Genomic DNA, 23179 nt, shown 5'->3' on the forward strand with positions numbered 1-23179 from the left:
CAGGACCGCCAGTCTCAGTAGCGACGAATGTCGATGTCGCCATCCGTCACACGAGCCTAGCTGAGTTTGTAGTTGTAATTGTCGACCGTGCAGGCAGATCGTGCATACACCGCACAGTGGGCCGCACGATGCGGCATACACGGCAGCAGCTAAAAGTTGTCACCACTGTCCAGAACGAGACTATTGCTGAACATCAGTTTATAAATGCGTGAAGGAGGGTGATAGTGCAGTGAAAGATTGGGCTGGGGACCTCGCAATGCGGTATCTGAATAACTGCGGCGATGATGAGCCTTTTCTCCTATTTCGGACGGACCACTGCCGCGACAGCGCCGCATGCAGAAACGCTACCGGTCCGCTAGTCGCCGGTGGCAATCTTCAAGCGCTGGACACATGTACGATTGGTACACGCGATTCGCATGCGACTGATCGTTACGACTGTCACCACTACTAGTCGTACGCGTGAATTTGAGACACATGACCCGATGCGCGCATGCGATGCGTCGTCGGCGTCGCTCCGCCCACCGTTTTTGCTTCATGGTCAACTACGACTATCGCTGAGCTGAATTTGTAGATTCCGCGCGTTCAATCGCAAAAAAATGGATAAATCAGGCAATCGTGAAGCGTTTCCTGCCTTCGGAAACGGTTCGCGCACACGCCGGCCGCGCCTGCCAGCTCGGACACTCAGCGACTCGAACCGGCGCAGACAACGGTAGCAACCGCTTGTCGCTGCTCTTCTGAATCAATCTGATCGTTAAAATGAAGTTCTACATGCAAGAAAGTAGGTGTTAGTGTGGTGAAAAATTGTGCTAGGGATTGTTATCAGGGCTTATTTTAAAAGCGGCGATCAGATGTCTGCCGCGATGCAGCCTACGCTGACCGGCCGCCGCGGCGCGCGGCGGGCGGTGCGCCGACCGGTCGAGAGATGGCAATACCTGCGCGGAAGCATCGAAACAGGCTACGCAGATGTTCAACTACGACGATCGCTGAGCTGAATTTGTAGATTCCGCGCGTTTGTTCGCAAGAAATTGATAAAGCAGGCAATCGCGAAGCGTTTTCTGCCTTCGGAAACAGTCCGCGCACACGTCGGTCGCGCCTGCCAGCTCGGCACACTCAGCGGCTCGAACCGGCGCAGACCACGGTAGCAACCGCGCTTGTCGCTGCTCTTCTGAATCAATCTGATCGCTAAAAAAAAGTAGCTTATGCGAGAAAAGGGATGATAGTGTGGTGAAAAGTTGTGTTACGGATTGTCATTCGCAGTCACACAGATAGCGGCGATCAAATATCCGCCAGTATGCTAAGCCTAAAGTTTCCAACACCCGAGCCGACCAGAGCAACGCACGCCGGTTGCGGGGGCTTGGGGCTCAGCGGGCTCTCATTGGCTGTGGCCTCACGACGATTGCAACGATGGCACGACTGCATCTGGCTTGCCAGACGCACGTCGTGAGCCTCCTCCGATCAGCGATCGACGCCAAAACGGGTCCTAACGATCAATCGTAACGATCAGTCGCATGCGAATCGCGTGTACCAGTCGTACATGTGTCCAGCGCTTCAGTCGTCGTGAGCGAGCGTGTTGTGTTAGGAACCCGCCTATCAGGTTTTCAAGCGCTCAATCCCGCGTCGGGCCTTATTGCGGGCCCTTTTTAATGAACGATACCTCGGCTAATACTGAACGCTTTTAAACCATTTTTGAGGCAGGAAGTTCCTTTAATAGTGCTCTAACGATCGCGAACGTAAAATCGCAACCTTTGGAACCCTGTTTAGGCCCCTTTAAAGGGCATTTTATCTTTAATTGCACGATTTCAAAGGGTGTTTTTTTTTTGTTCTTGTTTGGGTCTAAGGGCGTTAGTTATAGACAAAAGGGTGTTAATAATTTACAGTTACACCGTGCAGGGTACTTACGCTGTTAAATTTGGTACACGGTGACAGATTGTGACGATGCGCTGCTTTCGCTGTAAAGTGCCTGATATTTTTTCTGTTTCCTTATAGCTATGTTTGCACGCATAGCATTTACATTTCTTCTGTTGCACACGCTGGCTTGCAGAACAAGATGAACACGGCCCGACTGGTGACCAAGAACCTGCAGACGATCGTGGCTCTCTGCGGGGGCTCCATGATCACGAGGCGGCATGTGCTCACCGCCGGCCACTGTTTGCTGCCCGAGTAAGCTCTCGTAAAAGACAAGGGGTGCCCCTAAGCTTTCCTCGGAAATTATCCGTCTCACTATGGGTTGTATTCACTGACGAGGGACGTATGCAGGTAACGATGTGAATGCGCCGTAGATGGTTACGTCTGGCGTCGCGGTATGGTGGTACTTGTCCGTGCTAAGCACGTGCCGTGTCGGACGTTCCAAACGCTACCCCACTGAACGCAAAGTAATGCCTCGACTCTAATGTGAGTGCGATTAATAACATCTCTGTTGGCACCACCATTGAGAATAAGGTTGAAACGGAGCAGGCGACGCACGGCGGTTTTTTTTTTTTTTTTTCTGCGGCGTGCCGGACTGGTGGCTTAGACGAAGCGCCATGTCCGTGGCCCTTCAGACATGTCCGTGGGCGTTTCAGTGTTGTCAAGCGAAGAAATTGATAGCTAAACGTTACAGTGAATACCATCTATAGTAATAAAGGAATACGCCGGACGGTTTAGTAAACTTTAGAAGTATCGCGGCGGCAGCCGGCATCTAACCACATCTTGTGCACACGTCCACACAACGAGGCCAGGGCTGTGTGCACGTAAACCTGTGACTCAGTCACGGCGTGGATATGTGCCCAAGACAATTGGACTATGGGCCTTGTGCGGACAACGGCCCTAATGATTCAGGACTGGTCCTCTAGTCCTTGACAAGTCTCCGAGGTCTGCCTCGTCTTTTGTACCTAGGATTTTTTCCCATCAAGGATGATGCATCATCTACGACAAAGTCAGCACTTACGATGAAGTTATAAGGACTTTGACGAACGTGTACGCCAAATAGCGGGCATGTCTGAGTAAAGCTTGGTAAGGGGGAAGGGGGGGGGGGCGCTTCACATAACAAAAAAGTTTCCGTACACGACAGTTAAAGTTTTTTGATCATAGCTCATAACTCATAACCAGACCTCATTCTTGAAAGAACGGCCTTAGTTACAAGAAGAGAGTGCCTCCTTACTTTCTGTGCGCTTATGGATTCAGGCTATTTGTACAGCTGCAGGAAACGGCTTCACTTGTTAGCGTGGTGAGTTGCGAGTGCCTTCCCTCGTCCCGTATTCAGCGATGTTTTCTACACCGCAGCGGAAACCATCCGTCTCATAAAACGGCCTAATTGGCGTGTTGCCTCCGAAAAACATTTAGAAACTCCAGATGAGGAATTTTGATATAGTGCGGAAACGTTTTTCCAAGGAGCTTATCTCTGCACAAACACCTCTACGTACGTTTGTCTTGGAGGAGGCACTATAAAGACCAAAACTTTTTTGCTGCAAAGCAGTATATGTACAACAGCCCCCCCCCCCCCTTTTTTTTTTCTTACTCCGGTGAAGCCGCTTGCTCGGCTCCGCAAATTTTGCCTCCCTCCCTCTCTCCGGCGTTCGTTTTCTCCGCCGCTGAACCCTCTTTCACAGCTGTTATTTGCCGGTGCCTTTCACGCTCAAGCACGCGCACACTAGCGGTTGCAGATTTATGCGTGCGCATGCGGGAAAGGGGAAGGGAGGGGGGGGGGGCATTCGACGCCATATGCTGTATTCGCTGGCGTGGCACGCATGCCGGCCACCATGTGTGTCGCCTTAACAACGGGAACGCGCGTGCTCGGCCATGGCGGCGCCCCCATAAGGCGTCCCAACGAGCTCAAAAGCATTATCTCGACGGTAACCACTGCTTTTTAACCTATCGCAAAACACGAGCCAAGTCGTCCGCACAGGTCGGCTGATTGCCAGCTGCCGTGTTTTGGTATCGGCCACTGATGGCTCACCTGTCGGCGCGCGCTCTCTCTTTCGGTCGCTTGCCGATGTCGCTAGCCTCCCATCTAACGACGTGAGCACCGACGCTAGCGCGCAGCGCTACTCTGCTGCCGTATCTCAACCGGCGTGCGCGTGAGCATTCACAATTTCTTCGGAAGCCCTATTTGGCTTTTGTACCGAACGACTTTGCCGTGCGCAAGGTGCGGGCGCACATGTGTTGATCTCCGTGTTCGCACGCGACTGCGCTACGAACACGGAGCAACCGCAGCACTTATTTTAGATGCAGAGCATCTCATTCACTCGCCTTGTCCCTCCGGCGTCGTCGGCGTTGTCCGCCCCTCCCCCATTCTCCTCGCCGCGCCAGCTGCGCTCTCCGCCACTCACCCCCTCTCCTCTCCGATAGAGAACACTCTCTCGCGAGGGGCATTGGATTGGATTGTATTGGATTCGATTGGATTGGCTTGGATTGGATTGGATTGGATTGGGTTGGATTGGATTGGATTGGCTTGGCTTGGCTTGGATTGGATTGGATTAAAGTGGATTGTGTTGGATTGTGTTGCGTCATAGCCGCGGCAGACGCGGTGGGGCCGGCGCAGGTGCAGTACTCTCTCTCCCGCGGTTTCCTCTCCTTCGGGCGCGCTGCGCATATAACCGGTGTGCCGTTCTCCGGCGAAGCAACATCCACGCTTGGCTCAAACACCTAGAGTCCACGCCGCTTTACAAGTACGCCAACGTCGTCATCGACTGGGACCGGCTTACGCAGTCCCCTCAACGTTATGCGCGCTATAAAACGCGGTCCCTTCGCCGCTCCGCCTATGCGTCGCATCTACACAGGGGTTCCCGCGAGGGGAGGTGGGAGTTTTTATGTTAAATGCCCCCTGCGATCCACGTTTACGCGACGCACATCCTGAAATTCGTTACTAACGACAGACAGAACGATTTCGGAAAAGTCCGCAAAGAATGTTTACGCACAATTAATACGTCTGCGTCCAAGCATATGACGTACGATTCATAGCTTCGCACAGCGCAAAAAACGAACAACCGCAGAAAGACGTAACCCGTCTTTGCGCTTGCGCCTGCCTTTCGGTGGTTGTCCGCTTTCTTGCGCTACACGAAGCTAAATGTAACAGACACCAACTACCTTGAACCCACACTCTGCTAATATAACCTACGACGCTCCAACAACCACGCTCGGTCGACAAAACGCGACGTGGGATCGAAAAAGAGACATCTGGTAGCTGGGGCTCTTAATTGATGCTAAAGGCCTGTGCATTGGCGAAGAAGGGAGGCTTTAATAGGGAAGAAAACGATCAAAATGACCCCATCAAGATGTCGCAAGCGAGACTTTAATGATGCCCGAAGGACGCCTGGCAGAGGAGACGCGTGCAGAGCAGAAACGTCGAACCGTTGGCGAATAGCCAGGCAATATTTCGCGATGTCCTCTGGTCGTCCGTTTCCGCGGCGCTTAAACTCGCGAAGCTGTAGTAACGCATGAATTTCTCCGTTTCATCAGCTCAAAATGTTACAGTATGGTGCCGTATACTTGATTATTACCTAACCCCAACGCCACGTCTTGCTTGTGTGTGCTTGCACCGGTGGCTTAGCAACAGCGACCGCCAAGTTCTTGGATAAGTCTTCGACCTCGCCGGCTTTATCTCGAATGCGCCGTGGGAGCCGGCAGACGGATTAAAAGCACATGCCTTGAGTAATTAGTGAAACGTGTTAAATTTATTCGGCGGGAATTGAATCTTAGCATAAAACATGAACAGTGACCAGGCGTGACAAGTCGTGTCATGGTTCGCGAAAAATTGGTTTCACTGACATCCATCCCCTCAGGGACGCCCGTACTTCGTTATGGAACAGCTGCGGTGATCACCTCCCGAACTGATTGATTGATTGGTTGATTGACCGAGTGATTGATTGATTGATTGATTGATTGATTGATTGAAAAATTGGTTTCGCTGACATCGATCCCTTCAGGACGCCCGTACTTCGTGATGGAACAGCTGCGGTTATCACCTCCCGAACTGATTGATTGCTTGATTGATTGGTTGATTCATTGATTGCTTGATTGAGCGAGTGATTGATTGATTGAAAAATTGGTTTCGCTGACATCGATCCCCTCAGGACGCCCGTACTTCGTGATGGAACAGCTGCGGTTATCACCTCCCGAACTGATTGATTGATTGATTGATTGATTGATTGATTGATTGATTGATTGATTGATTGATTGATTGATTGATTGATTGATTGATTGTTTGAGTGAGTTATTGATTGATTGAAAAATTGGTAACACCTCCCGAACTGATTGATTGATTGATTGATTGATTGATTGATTGATTGATTGATTGATTGATTGATTGATTGATTGATTGATTGATTGATTGATTGATTGATTGATTGATTGAGCGAGTGATTGATTGATTGAGCGAGTGATTGATTGATTGAAAATTGGTTTCGCTCACATCGATCACATCGATCCCCTTTTGATTGATTGCTTGATTGATTGGTTGATTCATTGATTGCTTGATTGAGCGAGTGATTGATTGATTGAAAAATTGGTTTCGCTGACATCGATCCCCTCAGGACGCCCGTACTTCGTGATGGAACAGCTGCGGTTATCACCTCCCGAACTGATTGATTGATTGATTGATTGATTGATTGATTGATTGATTGATTGATTGATTGGTTGATTGATTGATTGTTTGAGTGAGTTATTGATTGATTGAAAAATTGGTAACACCTCCCGAACTGATTGATTGATTGATTGATTGATTGATTGATTGATTGATTGATTGATTGATTGATTGATTGATTGATTGATTGATTGATTGATTGATTGTGAAGTTTTACGCGCCGACGTACGCTACACAGGCGATGAGGCGCGCGTAGCGGAGGGCTCCGAATTAATTTTGACCCCCTGGGGATCTTCAACGTCCGCCGGAATTTCGAACACACGGGCGTGTTCGCTTCTCGCCTCCATCAGAAAAGTGGCCGGAGTGTCCAGGAATCGAACCCGCGTCCTTGGGCTCAGCAGCACAAAGCCTTAGCCACCGAGCCACCGCGGTTGGTCACCTCCCGACCTGCTTTACAAAGAAAGTTATATGGACTCTTAGCTGCTTAATCTATAAACGTACTCACCGCTCGCCAAACAGGCATTTTAAAAGACCAAAACAATGACAGAAGTATTGTCCTTCGTACCGATATGCCTTAATTACACTGCCATGGAAATATAAGTGTCATGGTCACGCATCTCATGCGAAACACAAGGGCTATTTTTGGCTTACACGGATACAAATTGTACGTTGTGTCTGGCGAGTCTAGTTCAGACGACGCTGCCCTGAGTGCGCTAGAGTGGTTATAGTGCAGCTAAAGAAACTAGTGGTGTATCATCTCTCACCTAACAAACCCTAGAGATCGAAGGAGAAGTGCGATTCTTTCTCAACGGAGACTTAGTTGTGTACGTCAACGTTACAGTCACGGAGGTTCTGTATAGCGATGGCCGGAGACGATGCAGGTATGCATTCGTTCGACAACAAAGTGAGCGCACCACCTACAGGTGCGACTGCCGAGTAATTTGAGTACCAGGTTGCTAAACTAGATATGCTTGCACACATTGGAACCTATCTTAACTGCGCATCTGTGCACGTGGAGGGAGAGTTCGGCGATCTTCCGGTACAGCGATGATATCTCGGTGAGCCAGGATCGGCGCGTTGGTTTCGAGTCATCTGCGCAAATGGACGCACGAAGGGAAGCTGAAGATTAACGCATACAGGGGCTGCATTGTGTGTGTGGAAGGGGGAGGGGGGGGGGTGGTTGATTTGCGGCTTGTTGCATTCAACCACTTTTTAGTGCCTCTTCACATGAAGGGAAATGGTGCGTAACATTATCGGGGCGACAGCTACATTCCTTTTTGACGTGCAGGAACTTCTTCACACGCGAAGAGGTGTAGTTGGAGCTGCGCCACTCAACGTAACAACGTCGGCACCCTGGGACGACCCCTTATCGATCACGTTTCTATTTACTGATAATAATCATCATCAACGTGCTTGTATCCACAGCAGCATGAAGACCTCTCCCAAAGGTGTCCGGCCGCTTCTATCGCGAGATTGTGGAGTCCGTTCTTTGCTCCCGAACTTGGTCAGTTCATCCCTCCATCAAATCCTTGGTGCATCCCCCTTTCGTTTACTACCCCATGGCAACCGTTTTGCTAAAGCTACCATAAAGGCAAAATACAAGTTTTCTTCAATAAAAAGACTGCCTTGTCCCGATAGAAAGGATCCCCGCTTTTCCGCAACCTTCAAAAAATAATCCAGATAATAAACAAAACCGATGCGTTAGTGGCGACTCTCCAATTACTTTCCGGCGATTTCCCTAGCTATGACGTCACAAAATCTTGTTTGTTCGATTGGCGACCGCCCACCAGAGTCGCCGCCAAGAAACCTGACTGGTCGATTGTATGGAGAACTCTAGTCACTTTCGATCATATAACTTGGATGCTATCCCGCAGTTCTATGTCCCTCCCGCCCGTATTACGTCACTGTGGCGCGAAATTTGAAAGTTCTTCTACTTTCCAGCGCTTTTATTTTTCTTTTAAAAAGCGTTTTTGGGGTCTGGAACACAGCTGTGTAAGTTAGTAGAGCCTGCAGGGCCGTAGCCAGAGGAGGGGGGGGGGGGGTTGGGGTTCAAACCCCTCCCGAAATCTTTTCCAGGAAGCGCGTAAGCAATACTTACAGTTGCTTTCGGAAAAACTACCCCGTTCTCAAAACCCATAACCCCCTCGAAAAAAAAAAAAATTTGCTACGGCCCTGAGTAGAGGTCAGCTCCTCGTGCGCCCTGCGTACGGATGGTCCTAACATTTCCCACCGATCATGCGCAGGGAGTTCCAGCCGCGGTACGTGGTGCGCTACGGCTCCGCGCGCACCTCGCGCCAGTCGACGGCGTTCGTGGCCAAAGTGTACAAGCACCCCAACTGCCACATGGTGAATCAGGACCGCGCCGTGGACGACGTGGCCGTGCTCGTGCTGCGCTCGGCGCTGCCCGTGCCCCCCGTGTGCCTGCCCCGGGCGGGCGCCTCCCTGCCCTCGCAGGTCACCGTCGCCGGGTGGGGCAACACCATTCCCAGTGAGTGCCCATAAAGCTTTTCATGCGTCAATCTTTCATAAGATCAGGGCATGTCCTGGGCTGTGTTGCGGATGTGCAGTTACATATTCCTGTCAACTGCACCAATTATGGGACCGCTAGCCCAGCCCACTGATAAAATGGCAGCTCCCACGATGAATTAAACCCGGTACCAACCAGTGTGTAATCCACTAAAACAGCGGGGCTGTGGATTGTCTTTACGCGGATTCCGTTTATACTCGGTTACAACTTAAGAACGGTAACGGGAGTTGCCGCTGTGCCTCATCATCGCAGACGGAATTTGCTCCGCCCGGCGCAAGTAGGGCGTTACTGGGAATATTTTGAACATGGCACAAGCCGTTTCCGTGATTTGGTGGACTTATATGCTTATAAGCTACTGCACTGACTACAAATGAACTACGTGAGAAAAGGCAGGCGATATCACGCATTCATAGCAATCTCCTTTCAAAACGCGCGCGCGCCCGTTGACATCCGGGTCCGTCGCTTTGGCGGAGTGATACCGTACATGAGCTATTGCCGTTCTTAACTTGTTCCCGAGTATAGCTTCGGTGTATTCCTTGCGCGTTTTGTTGCTGTTCTCTTAGCGGATAATTGCCGTATACTCTGCTTCCGGGTAGTTCCGGCGAAACGAGAGCGAAAGCCGTTTTCTGTAACCATACTCCTTCCGTTGATGGCCATGCGTTGACAGCGTACAGTAATTCTGCAGCGTATACAACTCCACTGAAACATAACTGAAATGAAACACGGCCTAATGGTCCAGTCGTCTTTGCGGCTTCTTGTCATATAATTTGTTTCAGGATAATTTTTGATGACATAAGAGTTAGAGCCGCTTTCTCTAATCATACTCCCCCCGTAGATAGCCACGCTTCACTGCGCAACAGCTAATGTGGGAAAGCCAGCTTACAAAACCAAGCATACACCGATCTCCTTAAAGGCGGCTTCACCGCCGAACAAAAATGCATTGCTGGCAAGACACACTTTTCAGGGCAATATGTGAGCCGTTTGCTATCAAAATAGGAAGAGCCTAACAGGTTTTATTTTTCTGGTTTCTTTCTATACTGGGGATCGGTTTTTGCTGGGCGGAGACCTTCTTCGGAGAGCGTGACACGATACAAGGACAGGCTGTCGTCAAGCCCATTTCAAGAAGAACTACCTACCCTTACGCACACTCGAACACAGACAAATATGTATGCAATTATATTGCCGCCAACATGTCTGTTTTAGGGCGAAACACTTTAGTGGCTGGGGCTGTTGGCTTTTCCTGTCGTCGTCGTCGTCGTCGTAATCGTCGTTCATCTCATGTAGTCACGGTACTGAAACACCGGGAAAATTGTTTACGCTTCGCGCTAGAGAGCTTCCTGCTTCAAAGACAACGGACTTTCACAGCAAAGCCGTATACCTCTGCTTCCCAACGGTTTGATCTCCGTTGGCGAAAACTCCAAGGCGCCAAGAATACACGTATACAATTCATGCTTCGCCCCGCCCTAGGTTTCGCGTTACTAGAGATGGACCGGGATTTTTTCAAGCGTCTGGCCAAGCCCGGCTATCTCATTCTTTTCGAGTCGAGCGCGGGTTCGCTCTTGTCGTGTGCCGCGACGGGCACTCTTAGAGTAATAGAAAGAGGGTTGCACCCTATCGGCACTAGCCTCAATGTTCTCGCTCCAATTCGATGGTTGCGGGAAGAGTAGTAGTGGGAATGTTCGCCGCGGCAACAGCCGACGTTCGTCAGTGAACGTCACTTTGTTGACCACTTGTGTTTTCTGTGTTTTTTGGGGGAGCACAAGTTCGCTCCACTAAACGTTCATTTCTACAAAAATCCTCGCTTCTTTTCTCACTCCGGGACGATCTATATACTGCAATACAACGAAGCCCTCGGAACAAAAAAACTCTTCTTTATAAGCGCTGCATCGCTAAAAGCGGAAAATATTTTCTAACAATGGACCTACGAGGGTTTGCTGTAGGTATATATCGAGAGGACAAGGTTTACTGGATAGGCTGGTGTTCACACTGATCATTTACCCGGACGCTGCTGCGAAGATTCAGCTGGCACTCCCCATGGTGATGACTCGTAGAGACCTGATTTTCCAGGATTTAGGCGCCTATAATAGCCACTTAGATGTGCCGTTTAGGGATAGATATGCACCGAATACTCCCGTTTAGGCATATATAGGCTCAATTCCTTTTTGCTTCAGAAGCACATTTCAGCACCAATCTTTGACTTGCAGTGAAACCGCGGACACATAATGTGCTGCTGGAAAGTAATTTTATTTTCTTCCGTAAAATAAGCAGCAGAAGAGCTATAATTTTAAAATTTAGGTGAAATTTATGGTGATTCAACACCAAAGACAAGATTGAAATCCATGAAAATCCACATGAATCTCAATGATTTGCTGCTTGAAGTTGTACCCCCTTTCAGTCGATAATTGTGCGGGAAAAACAACGCCCAATGTCCACTGAAGTTGGGGGAACGTTCTTGTATTTGGGGACGCTTCATGATATAATTCCGTTTGGAATATCACAATGTTTGCTACTCAGAACATCCTGCAGTTATTTTAGCACGTGGAATCCAGTGAAGTGAAGTGAAAGAGGCTATTGATCGCCGGCAACAGACGTAATAGCTCCACAGCGCCCGGACGTAGCAACTCGTCAAACCTGGTGGCATTCTAGTAAGCAACACTTTCGCTACTCACTGCGGGGTGGACACCCTTGTCCCCGAAGGGAGGGCGTCGGCCCGTAGCTTTCTCTCTGGCGCTGCCGTTCGAGAGCCGTTAGGACCCGCTGGACGGCTCAGAGTTCAAGGAATCCAGAAATTTTATGTCAGGCAGATTTAATGAACCGGTCTTTCGGGGATGGTGGTGGATCGGTCCTTGATCTCCGAGATGAACTCAGCATTCTTAGACAGAGTGGCGCCAAATCTCTCAGCTGCTGAAATGCTTTCTGCTGAGAAGGCGAAATAAGCACACGAATGCGCCCTGTCCCGTTGAAGTGTAGCGTGGGGCAAATACTTTGGGCTGCGACGCATTTGTCCATTGCAAAGCTGTTGACAAAACCGGAGTGTTTATGGTATAGTTTTCCGCCCTTAGTCGAGTTGTTTAATGGGTAACGACGGGCTCTGATTGAAGCGGCACAATGGGTAACTTCTGCCTGAAGACACAACTGCGCTTCGAAGAAAGATTCCGCGTGGCTGCCGAACGCGAGCTCACTTGGGCGCACGGAGGCTGCGAGGGGCCCTAGCCGGACTTTTCTCCGTTCCGTCTTATTTACGAGGTACACGTTCTGGTCAAGTCTGGCTTATGTCAGAAGGATTTGTTAACAGAGCAGAACGAGCTCCTCAGCTCTTCACAAGACAGATGAATCCCATCGATAGAACAGGGGAGTGCAATACTTCTGTAGAAATTACTGAGCTTTTCTGTTCTGCAGAAGCAGATGACTTATGAAGCTAGAGGAATAACACCATTCACTAACTATGCGCTATATACCGATTATCAACACTCGACAGCACGCAAGATTCTTTGGAACTAATTCCCTTAATCCGAGGTTCCCAGATGCCCTAAAAGACTACCCGGCCGCGGCAGATGACGGGTGTCACGACTAGACTACTTGTGAAGTGCTGAGATCCCCATTCCTAAGCTTCGTTTCGTGTTCCTTTTTCGTGCTACGCTTACTGCATAGTGCCAGCCGGCGGTGTACGTGTGATCGGCGCCTGACAGTGCACGTGTTCGTGGCATCACCTTAAAACTTTTGTGTCTCAGATCAGCACGTGGTTTCCCGCAGAAGGCGTGTTTGAACTTGGGCGGCATGCATACGCGGCTGTGCCGCGTTCATTTTTTGTTTGCTGTCTTTTTATTTCGTTAGCAATAGATATGGCACGTGGGCAGCAGTTTTCCCTGTTGGTCCGTGGACACAGCACGACAAAAGGACATAGAACGAAAGAGTTTGCGAGGACCGGGGTGACGTCGGGGAGCTTGGCTGCGGTGTCGCTGCGCGCGGGTTTCTGGCGGCTTGGCCGAGGTTGCGAGCTCGAGGTGGTGGCGGCTCGGGTACTGTTTGGGCTTGTCAGCGTGTTTGGCACGACGCGCGGAATTTTCTCGCAAACGGCGTGAAACAAACGCCCCATTGCGGGCTTCTGAAGCGAGAACAGTGCCTGCAGAACATCGACTCAAAAAATCGAAAAGAGGCATATCTAACACAAATAAGGCCTTTTTAGGCGCCAAAAATTTTATATAGTCAACATAGACACAAAAAAGCTCATATAGTCAAAATAGGCACTATGGGAACAATAAACTATTGCTTAAGATGCTCCCCTTCCCTTAGTTCGCGCTTATATGTTAAAAGGGATTGATACGGTCTGAAGGAAAAAATACGCATTTTGCCTAAAGTTCCGGTCTCTAGTGATGAGCATCGACAGAGATGAAGGCGAAGTTCTGGTGCGTCAGCTAAGGATGATGATAAATCACAGTTGAAGAGGGAGCATTATAAAGATTCTAGAAGAGTCCTCACACCAAGACTGGTTCTATAAGGTTTCATGAGTGCAGAGGCTAAGGGCGCTCACTACATGCATAATGAAGTCTTAGCGAAAATTGCGTTGAACACAACTAAAACGGTAACGAAGTCCGGTGTGCTTGCAAGCAAAAATGGCTCTGGTCTGTGCTAGTTGGTACAACTTCGTTGGGAATAAGCTTGAATAAAAACGAACACAACGGAAGAGGGAGATACACGACGCACTGCTAACTGAAATTTTACTAAAGCAAAGACAGATATGTGCATACAAAAATGCAAAAAATATAAAATATGTCCTTGCCGGTCAGTGATTTGCTGAACGAAGATCGCTGTGCAGAAACTCTTTAAATTCGTGATAGGGCCACAGACGGCACACTGACGCAGCTATATCCAGCTTCGTATATCGATGCCAATGCTTCTACTAATTCTCGTCCGATCCTGCTTTTCATCCTTTTGATAACCGCGATTTCTTGCAAATTGGCTTCCCAGAGGCAGTCTTGAACGTTGTTAGTAAGGTGGCCGGTAGGGGTTGCTCGGAGCGAAGCAGCATGCTCTCGAGCGCTGTCGTCCGCCTTTGTGTTCGTTTTTATTCAAGCTGGTTCCCATCGAAGTTGTAAGCCAAAAGTCCAGCCGATGCAGGTCAGGTATGGAGCGGGAAGAATACAAGGATACATGAACACGGCGCGATCAGGAACTAGGAGTAAGCATGGGTCACGTTTTTGCCGCAGCTTACGTAAGGTCCAAAATTAACGACGCCTTTACTCTTAGCACATCTCCTTCGAGACCCTCAACTGTTCCCACGAACTGACTTCTCTCGTTCGGTGATGAGAGCTAGCACCTCTTTCGTAACTCCCAACTGCTCCCACGAACTTGCTTGTCTAGTTAGGAGATAGGACCTAACATCCGCTATTTATAGTTTACACACGAGGGTCCACGCAACCAATTATTAGCAACGCGGCCACGTAATTATCAGAGCCGTCGATCGAATCCTCTTAACTCCTTCCCGTTCACAGACTCCTCAAACGATATAACCGAGCTCAACGTCAGTCCGCTGTTTGTTCCTCTCACGAACACTGGTCATTCCCACCATCGCCGATGATGTCCGCAGGCATCGACACGCTCCAGCTGCCAGAGTTGCTGAAGGAGGCGCAGATGCAGGTCGTCTCCAAGGACAGATGCCAGGAGGAGCACTCGTACGCCAACCTGCAGCACCAGATATGCGCCGAGCCGGCCTCGGGATTCCCCGGAGTGGTGAGATGCTGCCCGTGGACTGCGCACACGCCGCGTCACCTATGACAGCATTTATATTGCGTCTGCCTGAGCAGACGCACTGCCAACCTCTTCTGGCTCTCATAATCGACACGGTGGCTGACACGTTTCCTAGTTATAACGCGGACGACTGTTTACAATTGGCGACGAAGCAGGGGTAAGCTATATATAGCTTATCTTGGAACGAAATAAGAAACGTGCTTTCTTGCTGTTTCCGCGTTGGAAAATCGGAGCAAAACCCGTTCGTAAGTGGAATGCACAGCTGCACCCTCGGAGCATGAGGAACGAGACCGGACCTTCGGAGACCGGTTATTTGTACGATGGGAATCAGCTCCAAATACAACGGGCTTACGTGTCGGCAATTTAAATGAAAGGCAAGCACACGATAACTGAAACGCAAGGCTTGTGATTGAAAATAAAACGTCACAGAACAAATGCAATACAACAACACGAGTGTCAATGAGCGAGTCGCAATAGCAAACGATAGCTTCATTTGTGGCGCATCCACACTACCGGCATTCTGGAGGAGAATAGGAGAATGGGGGCATGTCTATACACAAATATCTACACCAGGGGCACTTCATAAGCAATGTTTCGGCATAATGATACCGCAGCCACAATACAGCTGCCAAGCTACTGCTTTGCAAAAATATCCCCACTGCAGTATTTACTTTTATGGCACGCTGCGAGTATGACCAGGAGCAACGGAGGAGGAGCCGAGGGACCATGGGCTCTCGAAAACGTAAAACACCAGCTACCACTCCCAACTCTACCGTCATGCTTGTACAATACTTCACAATCTAGTCTGCTTCACTGCAACATATCCTATGGACGTGCCCATCGCCTTCGCCTGCGTTACCTAACCTTCGCCATGGCAGGCCGCTCCCTACAACAGGAACTGTGCCGCCAAGCTAAGGACACCGCATTACCCTGCTGTTATGCGCTGTGCAGTGAACACTAACGCAGCTACCCATACGCAGTTGGCGGTTTTGCAATAAACTTCCTTTTTTATCGCTGTTAAAACGTTCGTACACTGCCAACGTGATTAAAGCGTTGTTCCAAAGATGTCCATTTGACTAGAGCAATCGTGTACCCTGCTCCAGGGCGACTCCGGTGGTCCCCTGATGACAAAGGGCCCCTCGGGCGAATGGACACTGGTGGGCGTCGTGTCCTGGGGCAACGAGACCCGCTTCCGGACGTCACCCTTCGTCTTCTCCGACGTGGCGGCGCTCCTCTCGTGGATACAGGACGTCGTTGCTCTTCCCACCTGGTAGCGAGCCCATCATCATCATCGGCCGCGGTCTCGTTGAATAAAAGTGTTGTTCCTCCGTTCGTTGCTTCCGTTCTCATTAAAGAGTTTTAGTATAGCGTTTTAGCCGTGGCGTCAACGTTTGCGCGCCGCAATCGCAAACGGATAGCGCCTCGTTACGCGACGGTTAGCGTATCCGCTAACGCTACGGGCGCGCTAAAGTGGTGCTTTCCGCTATACTAAAACTCTTTATTGACAGTATAAGGGCGCCCGTAAGACGGATCTGTTCTTACTACATGCCTCTAAATAGTCAGGGCAGTAGTTATGTAGTCTCACACAACTGCAACTGTGAACCGAGTTGAGTTGCAACTCAAACGGGAACTCTGAAATGCTGCTGGACGCCCCGACTGCTTCGCTGCACAATGCTACTCTTGAAGCTTTCAAGGTAGCGACTGCGCGCAGAACTTGACTAAAGTAGAAACTTGACGAGTTGGTGAACCGTGACTGGAAAATCATGCATCCCTCCACCTATAACGATGACGATGGTCGAACGCAAAGCTTTTAGGGGCGAAGCGCCTTGGGAGCTCAGGCCTTCGGTGTGTCCTGTCGTTGTCGTCTCATGTAGTCACGGTAATAAAGCACCGGGACACTCGTATTTTAACGCCTCGCGCTAGAACGCATGCTGCGGCGTGTGACATGAAGACAACTTACGGCCTTCTGTCTCTCATTTAATTGCTTGAATCCGGCTCAGCGCAAGAGAGGGCGCCACCGCCTCAGTAAGCGCGATTGCTCCTCCCACCGGCGCTTCTCCGGCGCCCAATCAGCGCGCGCCGTGCGGCAAGAGAGATTTACAATCTTTTAATACACTTATGCGCTGCATGTTTCTCTCCTCCACAGGTGTCACGTTAGTGGAGATGGCAAGGGATTTTTTCGTGATGTTCCTTGGCCAATCCCATCCCTTTTCTAGAATACCCACAGCCGCTCTCGCGTGTGCACTCCGTAGGTATAACGTGTGGGTATGGGGTAGAGACCTGTATTGGGGTATCCAGCGTGAATCAGTATTTGATTCACGCCGGAGTAGGTGCCGGGGACGTTAGGATTTAGGCTTAGTGTCCTAAACCTCAAAATGCGACGTCGGGCCTAACGTCCCGCGTCTAAGAGCCTTACGGAATGCAGAGTAATGTCATTCCCATCGCACGTCGAGCTGTGGGTGACGGCTGCCGACTTTCCCCTCAGGATATGAAGTTAGGCCTGTATACGTCGCGCCGTCGCACGCCAGTGTCAGCTGCTCTTTCTGCTGCACATCAACATTTAGCGGAGGGAGTCTAACGGAGCTGTCCGAGCTTGGCAGGGGAGCGTTTACGTTTTTCTACGCTTCACCCATGATCACTGTAATCGTTATTGAACGTTGGCTTTCCTGCTATGCGTTCTCCCGTACAGACGTCATCACTGAGAGGCTGAAAGCTTTGTTTAAAATAAACTGCCCGAAAGACGAGGGTGAAAGAAGGGATCACACCATAGCGCCGTGTACGAGATATCTACTTTCAAAGAAACATATACTTTGATCTGAAAAATCAAACGTCCCTTGAATCTAACCAGAAAGATGATTGAAATGGGAATCTTTCTCTGCGCGGAATTAGGTGGGCGTTTGGGATTGATTCGCTTGAATTATATTTATTAAGGAGTTCGAGTAGCTTAGAGAACGAGTAGATGCATGCACTTTACACGTAACATACGCCATCGACGACTTGTTCGACGGTGTCGGGAAGGCGCAGGACTCGGGCTCGATTACGACCACGGGAACCATCTTTTTTTCTTGTGTCATCGTCATTATTTGCCCTTTGTGTAAACTCTGTGTGTAAAGCTGACTTTACTGCAGTGCGTTTTGGTGTAATGACCTACGGCGCAAGTGAGGCAGAGAAAGCTTCGGTTTAAGAAGTGCCAGTGTACCAAATTTTTCACTGAGAACTGAAGCTATCACTCAGAAACACCGATAAATTATCTGTTCAGTTTATCTGTTGTCTGATAAGTTTATTAGCAGTTCCATTTCTTGTGCGTTAAATTTTCTGAAGGCTCTTGCTGAGAAAAAAAGGGGTTTCTATACACCCGCGTGATCCCCAACGCAAACCCGCATGAAACAGGACTTTTTCAGCCATGCGTTGCGCCACTATTGGCCGCGAGGCCAACCACTGGAGAGGCCGGTGCGGCGATCGATGTGAAGACACTTTTAGGATAACCGTTCCTTTCTTGCTGCGCACTTGGCTTGCAGCGCGTGACACTCCACCTAAATTCACTTAGGAAGCGCGTTCTAAAAGTATTGTCGTTTTAATTTCCGTCTGGCATCAAGGGCAGTTTGACTCATGGGGACTCTATAACCGTATCAACTGCGGTACATTCTCCGCAAACAACTTGAGCGTGGTGGTGTATGACGCATGCCACCGAAGCGCAGCCTGCGGCTCGTTTCCTTGATCAACAATTTAGAATACGACGATCATCGAGATAAGTTTCTAGATTTCCCTTGTTAGCAACGAATGTATAAAGCAGGAAATCATGAAGCATTTACTGCTTGCAGATACGCTCCGCACACACAGCGGCCATGCCTGCCCGCAGGACCGACGGAGCACTTCGAACCGACGCCGGTCGCGGCAGCAACAACTTGTCGCGCTTTTTAAAATCACACTAGTCGTGGAAAAGCAATTCCACATTGGTGAAAGCGGAAGTTAGTGTGGTGAAAAATAATGCTAGCTAGTATAATCAGCTGTTGTTTCCAAAGAGATGCTCAAATATCTGCCGCGATGTACGCCTACCGGTAGCGGAGGTCGGTCCCGGCACCGCCGGCCCGTTCACGCACGGTGCGGCGAGCGGCCGAAGGATGGCGATGCCTGCGCGCGAGCAATTGCCGAGGGCGTGGCAGGTACCTAGATTATCGATCGATTAAACGGCAATCACTGCGGATGCCGTGTTGCACATACGAGAAAGGGGGTGACAGTCCGGTGAAAAGTTGTGTTAGAGACTGTCATTCGCAACTGTAACGATAGCGGCGATGAAATATCTGCCGTGACGCTTAGCCTAAATTTTCTTATACAGTCGCCGACCGTTTATTCGGACGCCGAAAATTCGGATGTTTATTCGGACACCTTCGCGGCACTTCCACTTGTCCCATTGAAGTACATGTATATCCACGACCGATATTTTGGACGCCGCACAGCCCGCCGTTCGATTTTTCGGACTCCAGATTCGGTGCTCTCACGGGACCTGTGTCGCCACATGGCCGCAACTGCTTTCGGTATGCGGAATTTGTGGTTGGCAGTGAGGACGAGTATAGTCACACAGTCCAGAACCCCACAACTGAGATGCCGCGTGCTGCAGCATTCGACATTTTCGATGACCTCTGTGCTAGCGGTGTCGATGTGGGAGCGGCTACGTTTGAAGATTTCACCAACATCGATAGTGCCGTCCTGCCGTGTGCCGAGTTGGATGATGACGAAATCGTACGCCAGGTCCTCTAACCGCGCAGGTGGACAGCGACTCCGATGATGACGTGCCACCAGCTCCAGAGGCATCAAATACTGATCTAGCGCGAGCCCTAACAGTGCTATTGTCTGCCTACAGTGACGAACAAACGCTGGCGGAAATAGAGGCGGACTTAGTCGCGCGTAGGCGTGGGTGTGTACAGAAGCGCATATATCCGTTTTTCCAGCCGCTCGGCCAGTAAAGGTTTTTTTCTTTTTTTTTTTTCAGTGAATCCTTTTTTTCGGACTACCGATTATTCGGACTTATCGGTGGGTCCCGTTGAGTCCGAAAAAACGGTCGACGACTGTATTCGATTACGTGCATCCGAAGCCAGCTACGAGCTGTTGGAGAAGACCCTCTTGTCGCGCGCGCACGTGTTGCTTTTGGGTTCCCCTAACTATTCGGGGGCCACCAGCACTCGGTTCTCCTATTCCAAATCTGCGCATTACCCCAAATCATTAACGACGTGTTTCGCCTCGTACACAGCCTCGCCTTCTGTGAGCAGTCGTGAGTTTCGAAATTGATGCTAAAGGAAGGCAGGCTCACTGTAAACAGACAATTTAAAAGGCCACGTTGCAATTACAACTTCCCACGCCGAGGTCCTATTGACAACTAAATATAGCCGTGTCCAAACCCGCTCGAAGGCGTTGAAAACTTGCGTTCATACCATTCGTACATTGCGGACAAGCTGTCGCGAAAAAGTAAACATCATACCCGTGCAGAGTACGGGCTACGGCAGTGATCGTTGATCAAATCCGAACATAATTATGAAAAACATTGTAGGGGAAATAGGCACTGGTTAAGCCAGTACTGGTGATAGTAGCAGCACTTTTAAGCATGTGCGGCGAAGCAACCCGATCACTGTTCTCACGTAGTCATTAATTTACCAAGCGCAATGCGAGTGGTACGCTCGGTAAGATCACAAGTGAGCGACGCGTTTCCGTCTCTGTTACAAGGTGTTTCCTTGCACACACAATCTCGTACATGTCCTGTCACAAGTATTTCATAACGAATTTACAGCGTACTTTTCTCGGGATCAGTTGCATCGCCCTTGGCGTTAGCTGGCTGCGTGTGAGCTGTGGGTCGCGATGGTAGCAACTACTTGAACGCGGCGGTGTGGCCGGGAAACATTGAGTCGATGATTTCTCGCCCGGATTATTCCGTCTGCAGACCACTTTTTTGGGTAATTTGCATCAAATCCATAAGAAGCGGGGAGAGGGTGGCCACAAAAAAAAAACACAAAAAAAAACACCATCGCATATGGACCGGAAATGTGTTGAAGCAGACGACAACCCGACCCGGCGTCCAACAAGTGACGTCATTCGTAGGTGGCGCCACGGTATGTCCTCGAGGCCAATATCCTTTAACGTCGGTCACACAAGTGCTGTAGGTAGCCTTAACTCCAAACGTAGCTAGCGTTTTTCTATAATGATTTGTAGAAAAAACAGAAGCCACTATTCATGACCGCCACACGAATTTCCGCATTGCCGTAGTCCACGGTTTAAACTGTGCTTTCATGCTACGTCAGCTTTCAGTCAGCTTTCCCCCATGCCATGCATATTTTAATCGTGCATGGTTTGTACGTTAACATTTCTTTAAAATTAGCCTTTGACACTTGTCTGCGTGTCGCCCATGAAGGAGTAGTGAGTGAGTGAGTGAGGGAGTGAGAAAATCTGCTCGTGCCGGTGTAAATGTCGTCGAAAGACAATAGCCTTCTTCCGCCCATGCCACGTACCTGCCACTCCTCACTTGTCGCTCACTTCTCACACCCTTCCCCTATTGTGGCGCTTCTCCCATGATAAACGCCCCGGACGTTTGATCAATTAGATTAAATTATCTGGATTTCACAATGCCGACGCACTATCTCTTGGGACCTTTTGTTACTGCTCGGGGCTCGAGCTCGAGGCCAGCCCTTTTTTTGTAATTTTGAGTGCAACATTGTTTTACCGCGTCTTTCTTAATCGCTATGGTGAAAATCAGCCCACGTCTATTTTTAATTAAAAAAACACTGCTAGTATCCGTTATGACTCTATATTCTGCGTCAAATATGCCTAGTGTTCTCTTTTCGCTGGAGAGTTTTGACAAATGCAAAGTATGCAACCAGATTTCGTTGTTTAAGAAAGTTTCGCCTATATGCTTTTCGTTCAAGAATAATTTTACGTTTTGGCTTGGCGCCTAAGCATAGGGACAAACACACAGACACAAGGGCCAGAAAAACAGATCAATATTTCCGCGTTTAATTAGGTGGAGAACGGGCGTCGCCTTTAAGGGCACAGGGTAAGGCGAAATTTTGAAAAAATGACTTTTTGTTTTTCTTCGCAATTAGGGAAGTTCAATTCCTTGTGCACATTTTCCATATTCACACTTGCCTTAAAACGTCTTATTTCTCGTTAAAAATCAGTTTTCCCGTAAGCAAGTAGTAAGTGCCCACATCCTCTTAAGAATGTTCTCAGGGTTTTTTGTCATTTTTTTTTCATCAAAAAACTTCCAGTTTCAGATCAAAATGCTTTTCTGGAACCAGCTGTATTAAGAAATTGCATAGCAACCATTGCAGAGCTGATTTTTCAGTGAGGGCAATCCCAAGACCCTGTTGCACGTTTTTTCCACATTTGCCCTTCGAAGCTGCGAACAAAAAACATATTTTTTGGGCTTCACACTCTAATGATTGTAACATTGGATGCTGTTCTTTTATTAAATGATGAAGCAACGCATAAGCCAGCATTTTGAAATCATCCAGACCAAAACCTAGAAGCAACACCACCATTCAGTGGCTTAAAGAGGTTGACCACAAGCAAAATACTTTGTGAGCAGATCTGTACAATGGTGCACAAAATATCCAAGGAAGGACAGACGACCGGGTGAAAAGCAAAAAAAATGACTTTGGCAGTGACTATGAAGGTGGTGCTTTTTAAATAAATGGCTCCAGTGGTGTTTTTGGCAAAAAAGTATTGCTTTTAACCTCTTTTTTTACTTTAAACTCAATTATCTCATAACAATGTTTTTTCTTACATAGGTACCATTATTTCCTATATCGTTCACGATAACGAGCTGATTTTTTCCCCCTGTCATCTACATAACGTTTCACACCTGCTGTACTAGAATTGAAAGTATGCACGCAACAGTTTTTTTGTTACACAATTTTTAATGCTAAAATAATGCCAAAATTTAGGTACTAACAGACAAAAAATTATAAAAAACTGAAATTTTTAAGGATGTTCATAATTCTAGTACAGTTAAAATAGCACAAAATTTGAAAGAAAATGATATATACGTTATGTAGATACCTTTATTAGATGCTGAGAAAAATGTACCTCAAAATGGCCAAAAATGCATGGGAAGTATAGGGCCTACCCTGTGCCCTTAAATAGGATAGTTTCCGTCAGGCTCAATCGTGTACTCACCACTGCAACCCACAATCCTACGCACTCTTAAGTTACTATAAAAGCGGTAACAACCGAAGTCTATCCGACGACATTGAGGCGCTCGAAAATTGCATGGGGGCGCCGTTAATACCTGTAACGCACGTGCGACCGCCTCGACCGTAGTTGTGAAATGTTTGCTAAATGGGAAATCAAGCCCCAAT

The 23179-nt window shown here is 48.9% G+C and overlaps 1 protein-coding gene across 1 annotated transcript in view; it reads left to right on the top strand.

Moving 5' to 3' along the window:
• Positions 1-16152, top strand: part of LOC144149345 (chymotrypsinogen B-like) — a 29217-nt gene extending 13065 nt beyond the window's left edge. The window contains exons 5-8 of the mRNA XM_077680905.1: positions 2042-2160; positions 8803-9047; positions 14674-14816; positions 15938-16152. Coding sequence (XP_077537031.1) covers positions 2042-2160; positions 8803-9047; positions 14674-14816; positions 15938-16108 — 678 coding nt within the window. The 3' untranslated portion in view covers positions 16109-16152. The remainder of the gene's footprint in view (positions 1-2041; positions 2161-8802; positions 9048-14673; positions 14817-15937) is intronic.
• The last annotated feature ends 7027 nt before the right edge of the window (positions 16153-23179 follow it).

Source organism: Haemaphysalis longicornis, unplaced genomic scaffold (genome assembly GCF_048455015.1).
Source record: "Haemaphysalis longicornis isolate Haplotype H1 unplaced genomic scaffold, Haemaphysalis longicornis Haplotype H1 scaffold_8, whole genome shotgun sequence".
Classification (NCBI taxonomy): Eukaryota; Metazoa; Arthropoda; class Arachnida; order Ixodida; family Ixodidae; genus Haemaphysalis; species Haemaphysalis longicornis.